Source organism: Coturnix japonica, chromosome 2, assembly GCF_054131305.1.
Source record: "Coturnix japonica strain WE chromosome 2, WE-NBRP24, whole genome shotgun sequence".
Classification (NCBI taxonomy): domain Eukaryota; kingdom Metazoa; phylum Chordata; class Aves; order Galliformes; family Phasianidae; genus Coturnix; species Coturnix japonica.
The window spans coordinates 71,375,102-71,393,461 of NC_140664.1; the positions used below are offsets into that span (position 1 = coordinate 71,375,102).

The window sequence follows — 18,360 nt, forward strand, 5'->3', positions numbered from 1 at the left end:
TGCACAGGGACAGAAACAATGTTCACTTTAAAAAAGAAAAAAACAACACCATAATATAAATTATATCGTATCTCTAAAAGGACAGCTGAAAGATTTCAAAGCTCAATGCAGTTACATGACTGCAGTCTATTTCAAGAATAAAGAAAAAATAACAATGTATTTGCTATTTAATTTCTAATTTCCCAGCTTAAAATTGAAAATGATACACTCCTTTCTGAAATCCAAAAGCAAAATGCATCAAATACTAAAAACAATTACGCACACAAATATCGTCTACAGTAAAGTCTAATCTTGCAGGAAATAGCCAAGATCCACAGCAGAATGCTTTTTTTAAGCACCCAGAATATGGCAGCACAGGGCATAATCCAGGTTCTGAAAGTGGTTTCCGCATACACTGAAATGGATGAGAACTAGGAAGAAGAAACTTGCAGGCCACTTCAAATGTCATACCCAATGTTTTCATCCATAAATCCATCATCTCTGACAGCAAAGCTCTTATGTAAGATAACTTATTACAAAAAGAAACAGGATAGGCTTTGAGATATTTTGTTCCAGTGCATAGCTACACTCTGGATATACCAGTGCCAGTGCTGCAGCAGTACCAGTAGAGACACCAGCCACTCCCTGCCTTTTTCACAGAGATGCTTCACACAAGAAGCAGGAAAGCCTTTAACCTTCACTTTCTCAGTGTCATAGATAATAAATAATGCATTATGCTTACATTTTAATAGAAAATCCCTGAGGCTGAAAAGAAAAGAGACTGGAGGGTTTTGTCCTGATACTCTACTCCACAGGTACAGCCAACAACAAAGGAGAATGTCTGGCCCTGTAAATAGCCTTAAAGCAAATTGAAGAAAAGCATAATAAAACCCACTTCTCAGGATATGTAAGAGTACAGCCTGTTATACAAATGCAAACAAATATAGAAATGAATTCTACAAGAGTATATTTGTTGACAAATATAGAAATCATTCATCATTTCTTAACATACTGTTATGTACTTGTTTCACACTACTTAACAACATCAGCTTCCAACTGGACATCTTTTCAGCACCAGGCTGGAAGAAATCCCATGTCCAGAGTCCGCTCCCCACATAATGAAAGCACTTCATATTATCTTCCTCATAAACATCCTAAGCTCCAGGATAAAATCAGTTAGAAGACAAAACCATGGCACATACTGGGTATCAACTCTAGAATCCCTGGGCTCTGATACTTAGAAAGCCTTATAATGCTTAGCTTAAATGTCCTTTTATACAGCCTGTAGAAAGTATTGCCTTCTCTGCCCCCAAACAACAGCGCCCTTACTTCAAGCAGTTCTTTTCTGGCTACCCAACGCTGGTCATTTTATAAACAATGTTTATGAACACAGTTCAGTCTGGGTAGTCATGCAAGGATAAATCAGTTGAGGCTGTAGTCTATACTTAGAACACAAAATGTAAAGAATAATCTACCCAACTACTTCTAGTTAACCTATTTTTTTTATATACCATACAAAAGCTATATGCAGTATTTCAGATAAAGTCTTATCAGTACTTTGCACAATTATGCCAATACTTTCTCATCTCAGTCTTAAAATCTGTTAGGTACTGTGCCACCAGAAATATTTGCTTTTCAGGTAACTGCATTGCAATGGTAACTTCGATGCAGTCCCTGGACTTTTTTCCTCATCCTGTGCCAACATTCCTTTGGCCATCTACTGAGCTATTTCAGCATGCCGCATCAACCAAAGCTAAACCAAACAGCAGATCATGTTCCGCACAAGCTCTGGAAGCAGCTTAAAACAGAAATACGCATGAAGGAACCACCAGTTAAGATCATAAAAAGCTGCTGTAGAACTGAAACACTTGTCACTCTGTAATCATGAATCCTTCATGAGGAGGAAACTCGCTCTGTTCCTTGTCAGCTGATGAAATGCATGCTACAGTCCTCAAGAAATTGGTTGAAGTTCCAAAAGGCCAGAAAAAGAATGACTAAAGTTGGTCTGGGAAAGCATCTATGTTTCACCATCCACGTTAACAGTGAGAATTCCAAGAAAAGAGGAGAATGAAGACAATTTAAGAAACTACAGAAATCTACCCTTGAAGTATGGATTTCCAATCAGCCATGTACACATTCCCCAGTAGGTTTAATCTCTACTTCCTGGAATAACATCAGGCAAGACAGTACAAGCTGTTCCTAGAACTAAAATAAGGTAAGCATTGTTCATCTTAACCTATACTGCTGTCATCTTATAAAAAGAATTTAAACTTGCTTGACATGACCATTTTGTCATGTCAAATAAATTTTATTAGTTACTACTTCTCTCTTTTTCTACTGGGTATAACCCTATCTACTAGTTCAGTCTATAATAAAATGAAGCATTTAGGCTGACTGATGCTTAATTTCTGGTTTTAAAGATCTGACACTGTGTTTGCCTTCCACAACTTCTGACAGCTGAGTATTGAAGAATAAATTTGATCAGTTGATTTGAAAACACTTCACAGACCTAAAGAAATCTCTAACTTGATCTTTCCTTGGTATAGTACGAGATCCTACTCCTTAGTCATTGATATGGATTGTAACAACCACTGACTACAGCTGAACTTTTCAGTGAAAAAGCAAGAAAATACTTTGGATTCTTTCCTGGCATCTGTTTACATTTGCTGTAAAAACCTTCTCTTTGTTACTATAAGCCTTCATAATTACTACTGGAAAACTGAATGCATCTATATCCATTACAAAACCAGTTACTTAGGCTGACATAAATTTCAAGGTAAGCAAATAGCTAGTACCTTTCCCTTGCAGGAAAATATTTGTGCTTGTGAAGTACATTAACATCTACTGAGGCAAGAAGTTACCATCTCCTTTAGGAGGGGAAGGGGGGAGAATCCAAGACAGAAATAATTTTGGAAACCATCCTCCTGACTCACTTAACTCCCCTAACTGAAACAAATTAAAGTAAGATTCACTACTCTCATGAGCATCAGATAATACAAAGGAGCTTCACTGCCATAGGATAGAATAAGCTTGACTTTATCTCTGGTTTCATATTGAGCTAGTCTGTGTTGAAAGCTGTCACATCAATGAGGAGAAAGAGTTGTTATGGTAAGCTACAGATAAAGTGACATTTTACATAATCTGTGTTGCTTGTCCACTAATGTTAGCTTTATTATTTTCCTTTTTCAGCATTATGTAAAGATGAGGTAGTAATGAACTGAAAAGTCAAAGGGGAATGCCATTGACTGAAATTCCCAGCCCTACTTTCAATTTGAAGAGATAGTTAATTGGTGTAAGTCAAAGTGCTTGACTTGGTATTCATAAATAAGAACTAGTCAAAAAAGCCACAGTTGTACCTTATTCAAAGCAAAAGATAGTAATAATTCTCAAGCTGATCAAACATTAACATTAGTAGGTAGAATAAGCCTGAATTTAAGATCAACTGAAAATGGTAGTGTTCCCCTTACACACCACAGTGAAAGAGCAATAAAACATCACTGAGTTCCTAGCTTCTGGAAGCATGTATGTATAATAATTTATATCCAAACAGTTGAGCTGCAGGAATTGCATCCATCTGATGTAATAATACTGTGAAAATTTCCTAGAAATAGCTAGACAGAAGCCCAACAATTAATAGCCAACAACACATCAAAAATATATTCATTCCAGAAAAGACATCAAGTAGCAGAAGACAAAGCACTGAACATTCAAAACTTAACACCAAGGGAAAGACCTGAATAAGATAAAGATTCTCTGATATCTACCTAAAACAACAGCATCCTCTGTGCTCTTACTACAATTATGACTCCCCCAAAGAAATCAGGGGCAAGAACAGGTAAACTGAATAAAGAGTCTGACATGCTGGGTCTGACATAAAATTTAGATTAACAAATGCAGAAGTAGAACACTCTGGTTCTGTGCTGGTCTCATTTGATATAAGAACTACAGTAACTCTTGTAAATATTCATGTAAAATGTGAAAAAAAAAACAAACCAAAAAACATCAAAATTTACCTTTGAAGGTCTCAAGTTCCTTCCTGTAGGAGAAAACCAGAATACAAATTAATAAGCAAATAAGTAAATTAGGAATGTTAAGACTAATTAAAAGACTAAATGCTCAGAATTTTATTTTCATCATCTGTAAGGGTAATAAATACTACTAAATGTGCTTATCTAAATCAAACTGTTTTGAAATTAGGCTACTATCTATTCATAAATATGCACAATTACACAAGTGTTGCATATTTATATCTATGCACATCATTTCTAGATACATTATTACCAAAATAATCAAGACTTCCTAAGGTTTTGGATACTAAAGCATCTATTGATTAGTGAATAACAATAAGTGCTCCATTTTCATTAATGCTATTAAAAAATCCTTTTGTCAATGGCAAAGAACAAAACCTTACAACTTCACTCACTCAGCTGCAACAGTCTGAAGGCAGCAGAAACATTCCCCTCAGAGGACAGAATTTCAAATACAAAGAGTGACAGAAAATACACAGTACTCCTCTACTAGATAACTAAGAAATCAAGTCAAAAGCAGATGCATCTTTTTTCCTTCACTCCAGGCCACATTCCACTTTCAGAAGTGAGGGAATTGTGAATGCAAAGCACATAGAGAACAGAAATATTTTCTCTGTTTTCAGGAAATTGCAAAATGATCTATCTGCCAGTGCTACAAAGCAGTGGTTTATTATGAACTGAGAAACTAAAGAGATATCCAAGTAATAGCTTAGCTTAAGTAAGGCAGAACGCTGGCCTTTTCCTTATGAAATGTTCACTTAATAACGAACATCTTTTCAGCCTCTGCCTTGAAGACTTAGGTCTCATGCACATAATAAGCATAGCTGAGTTCCAGATTTGGAATGCAAAAGTGATTTTAAGTAAAAGTTCAAAGACTGAACTAACAGTTCTCGAGATAAACATTTTTCACTATTCATAGATGAAAACATATGCTTCAGTCATTACTGAGTCACATACGATGCAGACTCTTTCATAATACATATGCTGTACTATAATAATTCCTTCTCCTCCCTAGCAGATGAAGTCCTTCAGCATTTATTCCTGCTGGGAGAATAGACAAAACTTTTCAAACTAAGGCTATTTTCTAAGCAGCACAAAGCAGACAAAAAGCAGCCAGAGAATGCATTTACCTCCACGCTTCCAGTGAACATGCCAATTTTGTCACCAAGAATCAAACATCAGCTTCTGAAAGGACGTGTGCTTTGGCAGGAAATAAGCTACTGCATAAGTTACAGTAGTGAAGCCTGCTAATTCTGACTTCCTGTGATATTTATTTCCCTTCCCATCTCCATGCCCTTCTCAGTTCAGATATTCCCTTTTTTAACAGAGGGAAAAAACCTAACGCATATGATTTGTAGGTTCAAACTCCAGTATTTTTTTCCCATCCTACATGCACTAAACACAATTTAAAAACTCTTAATTTATATTTAATAATAATTTTAAAACTATTTGACAAAAAAAAAAAAAAAAAATCAATTACAGGAAATGCACATTTTCCACAGTCAGAAACAAAACCATACTGAGGAAACATCTTGTGAATGTAAGAGGAAAAGACCTAAGCTAGTTGGTCCTAAAATCAAGAGGTCTTATACCACTTGTGTCCAAAAGGGAACACAACATAATTACTGTCATTATGTGTAAATATAGTACCAAACAGGATGGCAAAAGTGTAACCAACTGACAGTGATATTCAGTGCTTTTATCTCAGAACCAAGAATCTTCCCTCTATAAATCCATCAAAACATTTTAGGGTTGATCCACTAAGATGCTAACATTTTATCCATCTATATATAGTCTATATTAAGCAAGTAAACTGGAAATGAATATTCACCAATTGTTTTTGATCACATACCTCTGAAAACTCAAAATTATTTTCTATTAGCATACAGTAAGAGTAAAGATTATGAATTTAAGGACCAGCATTTCCTAGTATTTTGTAGCAATTCAGATTCAGACTGATCAATTTTTATCTTGATATTTTAGATGACAATAATCAGTCACATCTTGTGGTTCATCATAACAGTTTAAACAGGAGATACATTAAAAATGTCTTAAGATTCATTTTCACTGAAAATATGCTCTGCACAAGAAACATAAGGAATTTTTTTTTAAATTTAGGTCATTAAATTTCAGTCCTAAATCTTGCTCATCATCTGCTTTGGTAATAACCAGATGCTAAATTTAAAGTGGAAAGGAGAGTATGACCTGCAAAAACACTGAAAGAAACTGCAGGCTTAAGATTAAATTAATATCAAAGTGTAATTATGAAGTTCTAGACATAAGTGCAGAAAAATATATTACAGAGTTCCACTTCTCTTCCCCTTTGCAAGTAAATTATTTATTTTTTATTCATAAATTGTCAGGAATTTAAAAGAAGCAAAAGATACATCTTCTCTAAGAATGCAGACAAAAATAATCCACAGAAGTAAATACACTGAAGCTCTATTAAGAATGAAACTATATATTTGGAATACACAAACACTCTATACGAGAAAAAGTAGCTTACATGGTAATTAAAACTAAAAAGACTAACCTGAAGAAAAAACCATAAAGATTTCAGGATGAGCAGGTAGGACTGTTGCCTCTTTTCTTTTTTAGGTCTTATCATATTAAACTGCTAGTCATGATACCATATATTAAATTTTTGTATTTGTTTTTCTTTTATTTAAATTGCCTACTCTGTGAGATCAAGTTTTATATTAAGTTTATACAACAGAGCTCAGTCTTTGACAGGAAGCTTACTAACAACATCATACTAGGAGAAAAAATTGCAGTATATTTGCCTTGTTAGACAATTTAAAGCTTTCCAAAGAAAAATGTTGCAGGATTGCATATATTTTTTCACCAAGAAAACCAAACATGGGAGATTGTTAAGATACTTCTTTCCATTATCGTTATGAAGAAAACATATTTTTACCCCTATCCTCCCTACACGTGAAGTTTTAAGAGGCAAACAGTGGGGGTCATTCAGAATCTATCCAGGACTAAAGAAACTCTGACCACTAATCAATCAACCCCACTATTTGGATTTTGACTATACATAGCTTCTATTTCAGCTACTAAATTCTGGGTTAATGCCAACAACTCTGTCTGGCTACACAAATGAAAATTCATTAAGTTTGCCAAAGAGCTAAATGAAACTGGGATCAGAAGTTGACACCAGGAAGCCATGCTGCCATTCAACAAGATCTAGACAGACTGGAGAGGTGGGTAGAGAGGAACCTGGTGAGTTTCAACAAAAGCAAGTGAAGACTTTCTGGGGAGGAATAACCATGTATATCAGTAAAGATTAAGGGCTAACCTGCTGGAAAAGAGCTCTAAGAAGGATCTAGGAGTCCTGGTGGATAACCAGCAAGCCAGCAGTGTGTCCTGGTGGCCAAGGAGGCCAGTGGTATCCTAGGGTGCATTAAAAGATCACGGCCATCAGGTTGAGGGTGGTGATTGTCCCCCTCTACTCTGCCTTGGGGAGGCCACATTTAGAGTATCTGCTGTACAAGGAAAGGCTGGAAGACCTGGGACTCTTCAGTCTGTTGAAAAGGTTGAGAGGAGAACATGTAACTGTTTATAAGTACCTAAAACTTGGGAGTTAAGTGGATAGGGCCAGGCTCTTTTCAGTGCTATGTAACAATTGAACAAGGGGCAATAGGCAAAAAGTGGAACACAGAAAGTTCTACACAAACTTGAGGAAAAAAAAATTTCACTAGGAGAGTGATAGAGCACTGGAACAGGCTGCCAAGAGAGGTTGCAGAGCCTCCTCTGGAGATATTCAAGACCCACCTGGAAACTTACATGTGCAATCTGCTGTAAGTAACCTCTTTCAGCAAGGCATATGGTCTTGATGGTTTCCAGAGGCCCTGTCCATCCCCTATATTTCTGTGATTCTGTAATTCTTTACTTTTTTATAGTTAACAGTAAGCTTTTATTAAGAAGTAGCTTTTGTAACTAATATTATAGTGACTGTATTATAATGTAAACATCTCCTCTTCTACTGAAAAATCAAGTACACACACACAAAAGTAGAGCACGATGAATGTAAGTAATAAGAGTATACAGACATGGAGGCACTAGAAAAGTAATGTTCTGTGCACAGTGCAACTTATGAAGCCCAGTTTCTTTCCTGAGAGGCAAAAGCTGTTTAGGATCTACATGTACACTGGAGTTACTAAGAACTGGCCACATACAGTCAGTAATTTTTATTTCTCCCTTTCCAGTTGCTAGTCTTCATAAGTAGGTGGAGGTTTAATTATTCTGTGAAATTCTACACCCCTGAGATACATTTGAAAATGACCAAGAGAATGACAGAAACAAGTAAAGGGCAATAATTGTTAGAGAAAGATCAGCTTCACAGGACTAGTATCATACCTCAAGATAATATTTAGTTGAGGACAGACCATATATTCCAGTAAAGTTTAATGCCAGCATAAAATAGACGTAAGACAGATTTTTGGCCTCTTCTATGCATCATGTATGTAGATAAATTTGAAGATAAACCCCTCCGTGCTCATGCCTGAAGAGGCACAGATGATAATACCTCATGATTTAAAATAACCAAAAGTAATGAAACCAAAGCACTGCTAACCCAAGACATTAAGACATTCTCTGAAACTTCCTATCAAACAGTATGATCAGAGCCACTAGCGTGGAAGAATATATACAGACATTGATAACATACAGTACTCTATTTTAGTCTCAAGTATCAACTTCTATGCACATTTTTATTTGCAAGAACTACAATGCATTCTGAAGTGAATTAAAACTGCAGTGCCTTGAAGCACTGTTGAGGCAGGAAGCGCCCTTTGATTTACTATTTTTAATTTACCTGGAATGTTCCAATGACCATGTAGTCAGCGCTCTCAACTTCATTTATAGAAAAGCTGAGCTTTGGGGTTTGTGGTGAGAATTTGAGAAAATATAAATTTCAGAGACTACAGGTGAAATACACTTTTCACAATATTTAATTTCTCCCCCTTAGTAACTTATATGAGCACAACTGAAATGAATAGTTAGAAGGCAAACAAATTCCCAAGTACCTTCCTATTCTCCTCACATACCTTCTTGCACTCTTAGGTTAACCCTGCCTTACTCATTGGGCAGAGATGCGTGCTACGAATATTATTCTACTGAATATCACTGATTAACAAAACCAATCCAGGACCATGGTAGGAAGTGGAAGAGGGTGAAAGCAAATACAGGTCATAAACAAATGCTTGCTGAAAGCTTCCAAATTCAAAAACTGCAAAGATACAGAGAATACATAAAGTCTACAAATATTAAAATGCAGGGTATGTAGACACCACACCATTCCTCCAAAGCTAACTGCTCTGATCTCCCAGGTGATGCAGTCAAATTTACAAGATGCATAGTGTACCACAGTGTGGCTCTCTGTAATGCACATTAAGGCACCTAAAATTGGCACAACACTGCTACAGCATATGGTGACTTCAAACCTTTAGAGGTTCCTGAACCAGCATAAGGTAGAGACACAGAGGACCAAATGCAGAGCTCAGGACATACTGAACAAACTCATCAGTAATATCTCCTTGTAAAACAGGCTACAGATTACCAAGTTAGAAAAGATAGTTAGGTGACTTCTGAAAGTATCCTGCCCCAACACAGGCCCAAACAGAGATGTGAAAGCAGAGGACAGAAACAGTCTCACTCAATGTTTTTTTGTTGAGGAAAACAGTAAAACACAGACAAAGCATAAACAAAATACTTTTACTTCAAGAAAACCCCATCACGCTTTGAAAGGTGACACCCTTCCTGAAGCCAAATCCAAACAATATTTGAAACAAGAGTTCAATCTTAAAAATATACTTTAGATTTCCTATACACCAACATTTTTTCTTACCTAAAAATGCACTTTGAAACAAGAAAATGCAGCAGCCAGTGGATGACAACTGGATTTATAATTATTTCAGCTTGATGCTTCCGCTAACGCATCTGGCATGAAAACAGCAGCACTCTCTTTTCTTGTTACTTTATATTTTCTTGAATTAAAGTAGCTGACAAAAACAGGTCAACTCATATATCTGAAACTGAACTGGAAACTTGGGCTGCCTGCAAGTTTAAAAATGTTTATATTATTTCACAATTCATTTGCTTCTTGCTTTTCAAGCACACTGACTAGGGCTTTGCTATTAAGCAAGCTTTCCCAAACACTCCAAAGTCAGAACACAACCATGGAGCAAAGCCTTGATTCACCTCAATGAGAACTTAATCTAGCAGATTCTCTCAGCTGAAGGGGGGTGCATCTGTTTTTAAGTAAAATCTCAATTGAATGGAAAGACAAAGTATCCAAGATAGTAACTTTTGCTTAAGAGCTTATTGGATCATCTCACTTAGAACTGCAGTGACAAAAGGAATATTGACCACTAGGTCTGCACTGCCTAGCTAAGGAATGGTACATAATCACAAAACCACATATCCTGCTGCACATTTGTACAGCAGTTGCACACTGTTTCAAGCTGACATCCATAAGGGAAATTATTTAAGATGTAGCAGATAGCTCAAAGCTTTGCAAACACTTCTATAAAGGAATCGTCCACCACCTAACTGTCCCCTGTAAAGGATGAAGAATTCTAAGTGAATCCCAGTCTACCTAGCTCATTACAAATTCTTATTTATATTTCTTTAAACAGTGGCTTCTCGAATTACTCAGACTATTCTCTGTATCACTTCAATTTAATGTCATCAGTAATCACAAAATACTGACCATATAACAGAGACTCACAGAATCACGGATACATACCAAGCCGAATAAGAATGTAGAATAGATTAAAAATCCAGTGTAGTCAAAACCTTGCTGCTTTAAGTTACTCAAATCAATGGGAAGTCAGATTGATCAACAAAATACAAGGCTCTCGGGTTCTACTGTATCTCACAAAGGGCTGTAACACAAAGATCGATTTTCTAAATGTAACAAAGCACTAAGGAATTGACTTAAATAAAAATAACTAGAGAGTGCAGAAAAACCAAGTTCTCTGCAATGAAGACAGCAGGCAAACTTGACATCTGCACATTTCATTTCTAAGGAAAAAGTAGACAGACAAGAAAGCAACTAATCAAAAATGAACGTCAGGAATGATTTTATAGCTTCAACTCTGAAGGTAGCAGACAATCAATAAACTCCAAATATTAGATTCATACGTAAAAAAATAGTTTCAAATAGCATATTGATGGTAAAAATTGAGTATTAAATTTAATAATTTTACAAAGAAATGTGTTTCTTGATTATGTGTTACAAATACCAGTTATAAGCCAAAAGAAACACTTAACGTAGAGTTGCTGATTTACAGTTTACTTTTAAGATATTGCTGGCACCTAACAAGAATCAAAGCAGAAACTCAGAAATGTCACCTGTTATGTCTGGTGCATTACCTAAATTAAGGGTTTTCTTGTGGGTTGTTTTTGTTGTTGTTGTTGTTGTTTTTATTTAAATTACTTCTACTGTCTGATTCAAGCTTTAGTCAACAACAATAAACCTAATAAAGAGACTTTGATTTTCATCAAAAGATATAAAAGGAGAAAGAAAAAGAGAACTCAAAACTTGCATTACTGTTACTTAAGTAATCTTCTGTGCAATGTACTTTTCTATATCACAGTATCACAGTCTCGTGCGGGTTAGAAGGGACCTTAGAGATCATCATGCTTAGGATTAGCACATCTGACAATGAAACAGAAATGCTTTCCCTCACCCAGATTGCTTGAGCATTTTTTGGTTGACCTTCACAGTACCAAAGACTGAATAGATTTAGGAAACGAAAAAAAAAAAGTAGAATAAAAGCAAAAGCTACTACCAAAACACTGTTGAAACAGAAGAGAAAAGCCCTGAAGTATCAAATGCTTTTGCACTGGGGATTCTTTTTTATTTAAAACTCTATACTGAAATGAAGCTACATAAGTAGCTGAGATCTTTCAGTGCTCTTCAGCAAGACACCTCTATCAGCTTTATATCATAAAATGAAGTGAATCAAAACCAAATTCATTCTTAATAAGAAACGGCAAACACCAACTTGTAGTCAACAATAGATACAACTAAAACCAAATACCACCTCATAAGCTCAGCAGGTTCAGGGTATAGTGAAAGCATTCTCTTTCAGTGTTCCAAAAAAAAGAAACCAGTATTTATCCTGATGAAGAACACTGGATGGTTACTTTTCAGGTGGAACATTCAGAAGAAAAATAAGGCAATGGCATTAAAACAGAAGAAAATGGTGGGAGGGAAATCAGAGGAATCCTAAAAGCAAGTAAACATTTTACCCTCTCTTAAGAGACTAATACAAATTATTTACCTTTGAAATACATTCTAAATTGGAAGTTGAAATGTGAAATAAATTTTAGCTTCTTCTAAAGCTTATACCTTCATTTGTAGGCTTAGCTAAGGACCCAGTTATTATGGGTTTGTTTTCATTCTGTTGATATTAAAGAAGGGGATTCATTTTTAAATTTAATCTCGTTGAGCTTTTATCTTTGTATATATATCACTGAACCACCAAAGGATAAATGCAACAACAGAGCCCTAGTGATTTTTATCACACAACCAAAAATTTAGAAATCCAAACTGAAATCTGAAATTGGAGAGAAGCTACAAATACTAATACAAAAGTGGTATATTTAGGTTTTTAATAGAATGGAAAATGGTTCTTCTTGCAGAGTTGTTTTTGATGAGCCATAAAACAAAATTCAGACCCAGCTTTAACTTTAACTTGGCCATCAGTTTCCCTGTAGGTATTAAAAGAATCTATTTCTATATGTAGTTTAAAATTAGAGTGTTCAGGATCTGGACTAAGACAGGAGTTGGGTAGGTTCATTCAGAGAGCTTTAAACTAGGTATGAAGGGAGGTGGGGGTGTAACTGTGGTCACTAATACAGAGCCTGTACATAACACCCCAGAAATTATACTGAACAGTCACACTTTTCAAATAGTATTTTTAAAAATGCCAAAGACACTAACAAAATATTTTGATATAATATTTACAAAACCTTGCCTAGCATTTACTACAAATATTATTTGGAACAACTCTGGAAATAAAATTCACTAATACTGAAGCAGCTTACTCTTTCTGGGGGTATGGTATATGCAAAATTTTGTACTGGAAGTCTTCCTGCAAACAAAAGAAATCCAGTGTCCTAAAATTACGCAAAATGAAGCACAGTTATCAAGGGATTTTGTAAAAAGGTTGTGCAAGCTCAGCTTTTCAGGATCAATAGAAATTCTCAGTCCTCACGTCTGTCCAAAGAAGTGCAGTAAATGATGAATACAAAATTAATTCCAGCCTCCTGTTACCATGAAAATACTTGCTACCAATTGTGCTGAATGCAAACCCTTGAACAGCAGGATGAAAAAATTATCTGCAGTGTGAACTCTGATTTGGCATAGAAAGTTACAGTCATACAATTAACATCTAAAGAAAACCGAAATCCAGTCATCCACAGCGTGACTACTGTGACAGTTGTCCTGAAAAGAAGTTTCTACACACACCCCAGTAAATTCATTATACACTCACCTACACGAAGGTATAGCCACTGAAAATCTACACCAGCAGAAGGCTGATCAAGAAGAATATAGCATGCAACCTTACTTGGAAGAAAAATTTTACTGAGAGCTACCAAACATTAAATAGAGCCTTAGAAATAATTTACAGTGCATTTCATGTTTGAAGGAAGAATATACTTGTTTGAAACATTTGCAGCAATATTTTTACATATCAAAAATCAATTTGACAAATTAACATGTGAAGTTTACAAGTGTCATAAAGCTACCACTCAAATTCATTGCTGCCAGATGGGAGGCAGTCATCACTGGAGATAGAGGACTGCTTTAGCTTATCACATGGGAGGCATTATGGGATCTAAACAAAGTCAGCAGACAATAGGAGTCTTCTTTTAGGCAACACAGTTTTGTATGGCAAAGTACTATCCATTCCATCCTCTCTCTTCAGTCCTTTACAGTGATATTGCAGGAGTTATAGATGATAATAATTGAAAGCAGCACACATGAAAAACTGCTGTGTTACTTTTCTGTCCTTGTTTAATGTTAGTGGCTAAATAACCACTAATTGGCCCAAGTAACATGGAACTTCTCCCAAAAGCAGACTAATCTGATTTGTCTAAGGAAGTTTATGGATTTACTTTTTGCTTGTTTATGCCAATTAAGCCTAACATAAGCCTTTTTATCAACTGCAACAATCCTTATAGCCCCTTATGCTCCCAAAGCAATTAGAAAGAGATAAAAACAACAAAAGACTGTACTGAAAAAATACATTTCACTGTAGTATCTGATTAGGACATTTTCTCAAATAGTCATCTCTAATCTATACATAGCTGTAAATTTTATACCCTTTTGAGTGAGAAAATGAACCAAACCCTCTCCAGAAGGGTAAAAGCAGCATGTCATCAGCATGGAAACACCTCAATCCATCAAGCTCCTCAACTATTTTGCTAATTAACAAAGCAGAGGATTATATATTGTTTATATACATTGTTATATATGTTTATATTCTTTGGCAATAAAGAAATCTTTAAAATCAAAAAATCAAATTTAGCTATAAATATACCTAAGAACATATTTTCAGGTTAGGTAAAGCAGTTCTCCAAGTGTCATCAGAAAGGAAAAAAGTTCCCCTGAAGTTTTTGGTATATCCATAGGTTGAATACATCCAAAAAAGAAGGGACTCAAGATTTTAGATTTCTTCAATCATTTTCCTTTTACATCTATTCTCAAGTCAAATACTGAAAACAAAGGTTGCTTAAATAGCAAATGCTAAGAAATTAAGATTCTAACAATTACATTTCAAATCAAATGACACAGTAAAATGTATTCACTTTATTTTCAAGGGACTTGGCAAGGGTCTATTTGCTATTTAAAATGTGTTCCTGCAAGTTGTTACTGTTAGTCAACTCTTTTTAATTGATAAAATAACCAGGAGGTGCTATTTTTTGATAAAACTGATCTCTGAAATGGCTACAATTGCTACTAAGGGCTTCATAGCTTCAATACAGAATCATTTTATCTCACACCACAAGCACGTATTTTGGTGCATGTAAAAACTAGCACAAAAGTGAGGTAACATTGCTTCCTAAACAATGCAGTGAACTGTCTTGAGAATGCAAGAAATGCCATAAGAGACCAGAGCAACACAGGGAGTTTTCTGTAATCAGAAACAGTATATTCTCAGCAGGAGGGCAAAGGGAGGGGGAATAGGATCATGCCTGAGGAAAGAACGGGATACTAACAGCATGGTTTAATGCTAACATACATGCAAACAACTGCAGCAAGATTAACCAGAGGAAAGGTAGAACCTGGTTTCCATACTACGCCACTGGTGGCCTGATCAATGAATACATGAAAAAGTACTTAAAATCTAGGGGTAAGTGCACAGAAAAACAAGCAACGCCTCCACCACCCAGGTGCATTCTTTAAAATATGTTGTGGAAAACACCTTGGACTGATGAATCTGCCTTTAAGCTAGTATTCATTGCAACGACTAAAGCAAATAAATAAATAAATAAATAAATAAATAAATAAAATTGATCTGTTTGAATAGAAATAAAGTGCTCTATTTAATAGGGAGACCTATTTCTGAAAGTCAGTTCCCATAGTTACCATAAGCTGCATTTCAAAGGTTCAATGTTGACCTAAAGCGCTTTCTTCTAAATCTTTCACATAGGAAGATTTTTCAAAAGACTTGAAATACATGAGCTTCTAGCTTAATCTCTGAAGTAACTTTACTGTAAAATTACTTTTAGTTAAATCCTTAAATCAACCACAGTTTCTATGGTTTGTGTTCATCACAATTCTCATCCCCACACAGTCAACATACAAAAACCACCTTTTTACACAAAACTAATCACTCCCTGAAAATAGCTTTATGTTAAAGAGAGAGCATAGGCTCCTGAACCCCTGCTTGATTCTTTCAGTATTTGGTATCACAGTAAAAACCCCAAGCAGTAGATAGAGGAACAGAAAATCAGAGTTCGAAACACAGATAACAAATGACACTCACATTAAGTTAACTGGCTGTTCGCTCTTCAAGTATCTACACTGCCAAGTGTCCTTCTAGTAATGAGCTGGCAGTTAATTTCTTACCTAAACAAATACTATGGTAATGATCAACCAGAAATTACCTGCATTTTTTCTGTTTTGTCTAGATCTGGCCAAAGGTAATCAGCTTACAATTATGTTAAGTAGCTTGCTTAGCATTCTATTTATAAAACTGATTAGAGGCTAAGCACTGTAGGCAACAGTTTTTGATTATAGGAACAGAGGCTGGGGGATGGAAGCAGGAAGGAAGGAGGAGTGGAACTCAGGTGAGAGGAAAAACAAGACTCGAGACTACTTCTGAAAAGTTATTGTATTTTGGGGAGTATAGATCTACTGCTTTATGCACATCTTACATTTACATGTTAGCTGGTTAAGCAGCACATACTGAGAATTTTGAAAATATTACGACAAAATATTTAATTACTTAAATAAGTCAGAAGTTCAGACATATTGACTAGCATCGGTCTTCCTGGAGAGAATGAAAATGATGTTGCCCAGACTTAGCAAAAAGTAAATCCAAGCTGCAGAAAAATCACAAGAACACAGATGAGGTTCTGAGGTTCAGCTACCTGACTAGGGCTGAAAAGCTAAAGGACTGTGGCACGAGAATCTGCCGGATGTGACAGACAGCACCATGAGGTGTAGTTGGATTTCAAAGGCAGCTAAAAGGGACTTGCATAAAAAATAATAGCTAAACTTCATAGATAAGGCAATTAGGAGCTTCTTGGACACAGAACCGGAATACGAGTAATTCAAAAGGTAACCACATCTCTAACATTACAAAATTACATAGATAGTAGCAGCAGAAATTTGAGCAGAGATGTAGCAAGGTCAAGATCAACAGGGAAAAAGTTACTGGGGCTGACCAAGTGACAGAGTCCTGACCTCAATGAGTACATTCTAATCAGTACCACAAACCAAACCAGTTGTTCTGACCATACTAAACAAGTCAAACTTTCTTCCACAATAACAAAACTGGGGAGGGTGCCAGGTTGCTTCCCCTACCTAACAGGACAACAGGCTGCTCAGATCAAGCAACACAGTTATCCCTATGTCAATGCCTGCAACTGCATTTACCCACATAGGTCCATCAGAGATAATCTTTGACACATGGCTTCAATTTAACTTATTTCCTCATTATGTCACAGAATTAATACGACTTTTCACCTCCTCCAATAAGGTTCTTTCTGGCACTTTCAGTGACAAAGCCAAGAAAGTGAATTTATTAAGCTCTTAACATCTACCTCTTGCTATGTTATCTTTTACAGAAACATGAAATATAAGCATCAGAGATTCTGTGGTTGACTGTGGTTGACACATGCTGTTCAATTTGAACTTGAATTCTTAGTAGTAATGTCATATCTCTGCATGAATGGGAATGACAGATGAGTAATGACTATCACAACGGAGTGGAAAATACTTGTAGGATATGATGGAACAGGAAAGATGCCAGAGGAAAAATAAGTTACGAACTTCAAATGTTACAGTTGGGAAAAACATATAAACAACAGGTCAATGGTTTAAAACAATCAACAATTTATCAGAGCTCATAATAGATCACAATATCCCTTACTCTTACTGTTTACAGAGGATAACATGCACAACTTCATCTTAACAATAACGTAGCGATAATGTACCAAATACATACTCTTGGTTCATTACCAAGTGTTAGAGCAAAACTAACTTGAACTAACAAACTTGAAACTTCCTGTCAAAGATTAGTTTCTTTAGAAGACGAAACTAAAGGGATTGTACTGTACACAAAAAAATAAATGAAAAAAGTCACAAAAGGGTTATACTTTATGTTATTCTATTTTTATAGCAATTGCTTTATTTACCTTTTTGTTTTCTTGTAGTTTTCCAGCTGTAACGTCTGCACACATTTGTATCTTTCCAATTCACACTGTTCGCATAGGTCCTCAAGACACAATAGGTGAGTCTCCATTTCTTCAAAGTTTGCCTCTAGACGGGCTACATGAAATAGTTATATGAGCACCACACTGTATCAGTAGACATATAACCCATCCAAACAGAAATGGGAGTTCATAAATATAATACTGTAATAATTACACATATAGAAATGGCTCAGAAAGATAAACATCTCATATCACATAGTAAAGAGTGAAAACAGCACCATTTTAAGTGAGATCTAGCTGCGGTTCTCTTTGCAGTAAGATGCTGAATCACTTGCTATTTTTGCCCCAGCACATCACAGACCTGTGGTCTGTACTTGGTGAAAAGAAGCAGCCAGAATCTGTAGCTTAATTTTGCTAGTCAAGTACACTGCCAGTTTACCCCTTCCTGTAT

The 18,360-nt window shown here is 35.8% G+C and overlaps 1 protein-coding gene across 1 annotated transcript in view; it reads right to left on the reverse strand.

Moving 5' to 3' along the window:
- Positions 1-18,360, reverse strand: part of DTNBP1 (dystrobrevin binding protein 1) — a 66,611-nt gene that overhangs the window by 34,587 nt on the left and 13,664 nt on the right. Inside the window, exons 6-7 of the mRNA XM_015854680.3 lie at positions 17,892-18,024; positions 3,993-4,015 (exon numbers count right to left, since the gene is read on the reverse strand). Of these exons, the coding sequence (XP_015710166.2) occupies positions 3,993-4,015; positions 17,892-18,024 (156 nt within the window). The remainder of the gene's footprint in view (positions 1-3,992; positions 4,016-17,891; positions 18,025-18,360) is intronic.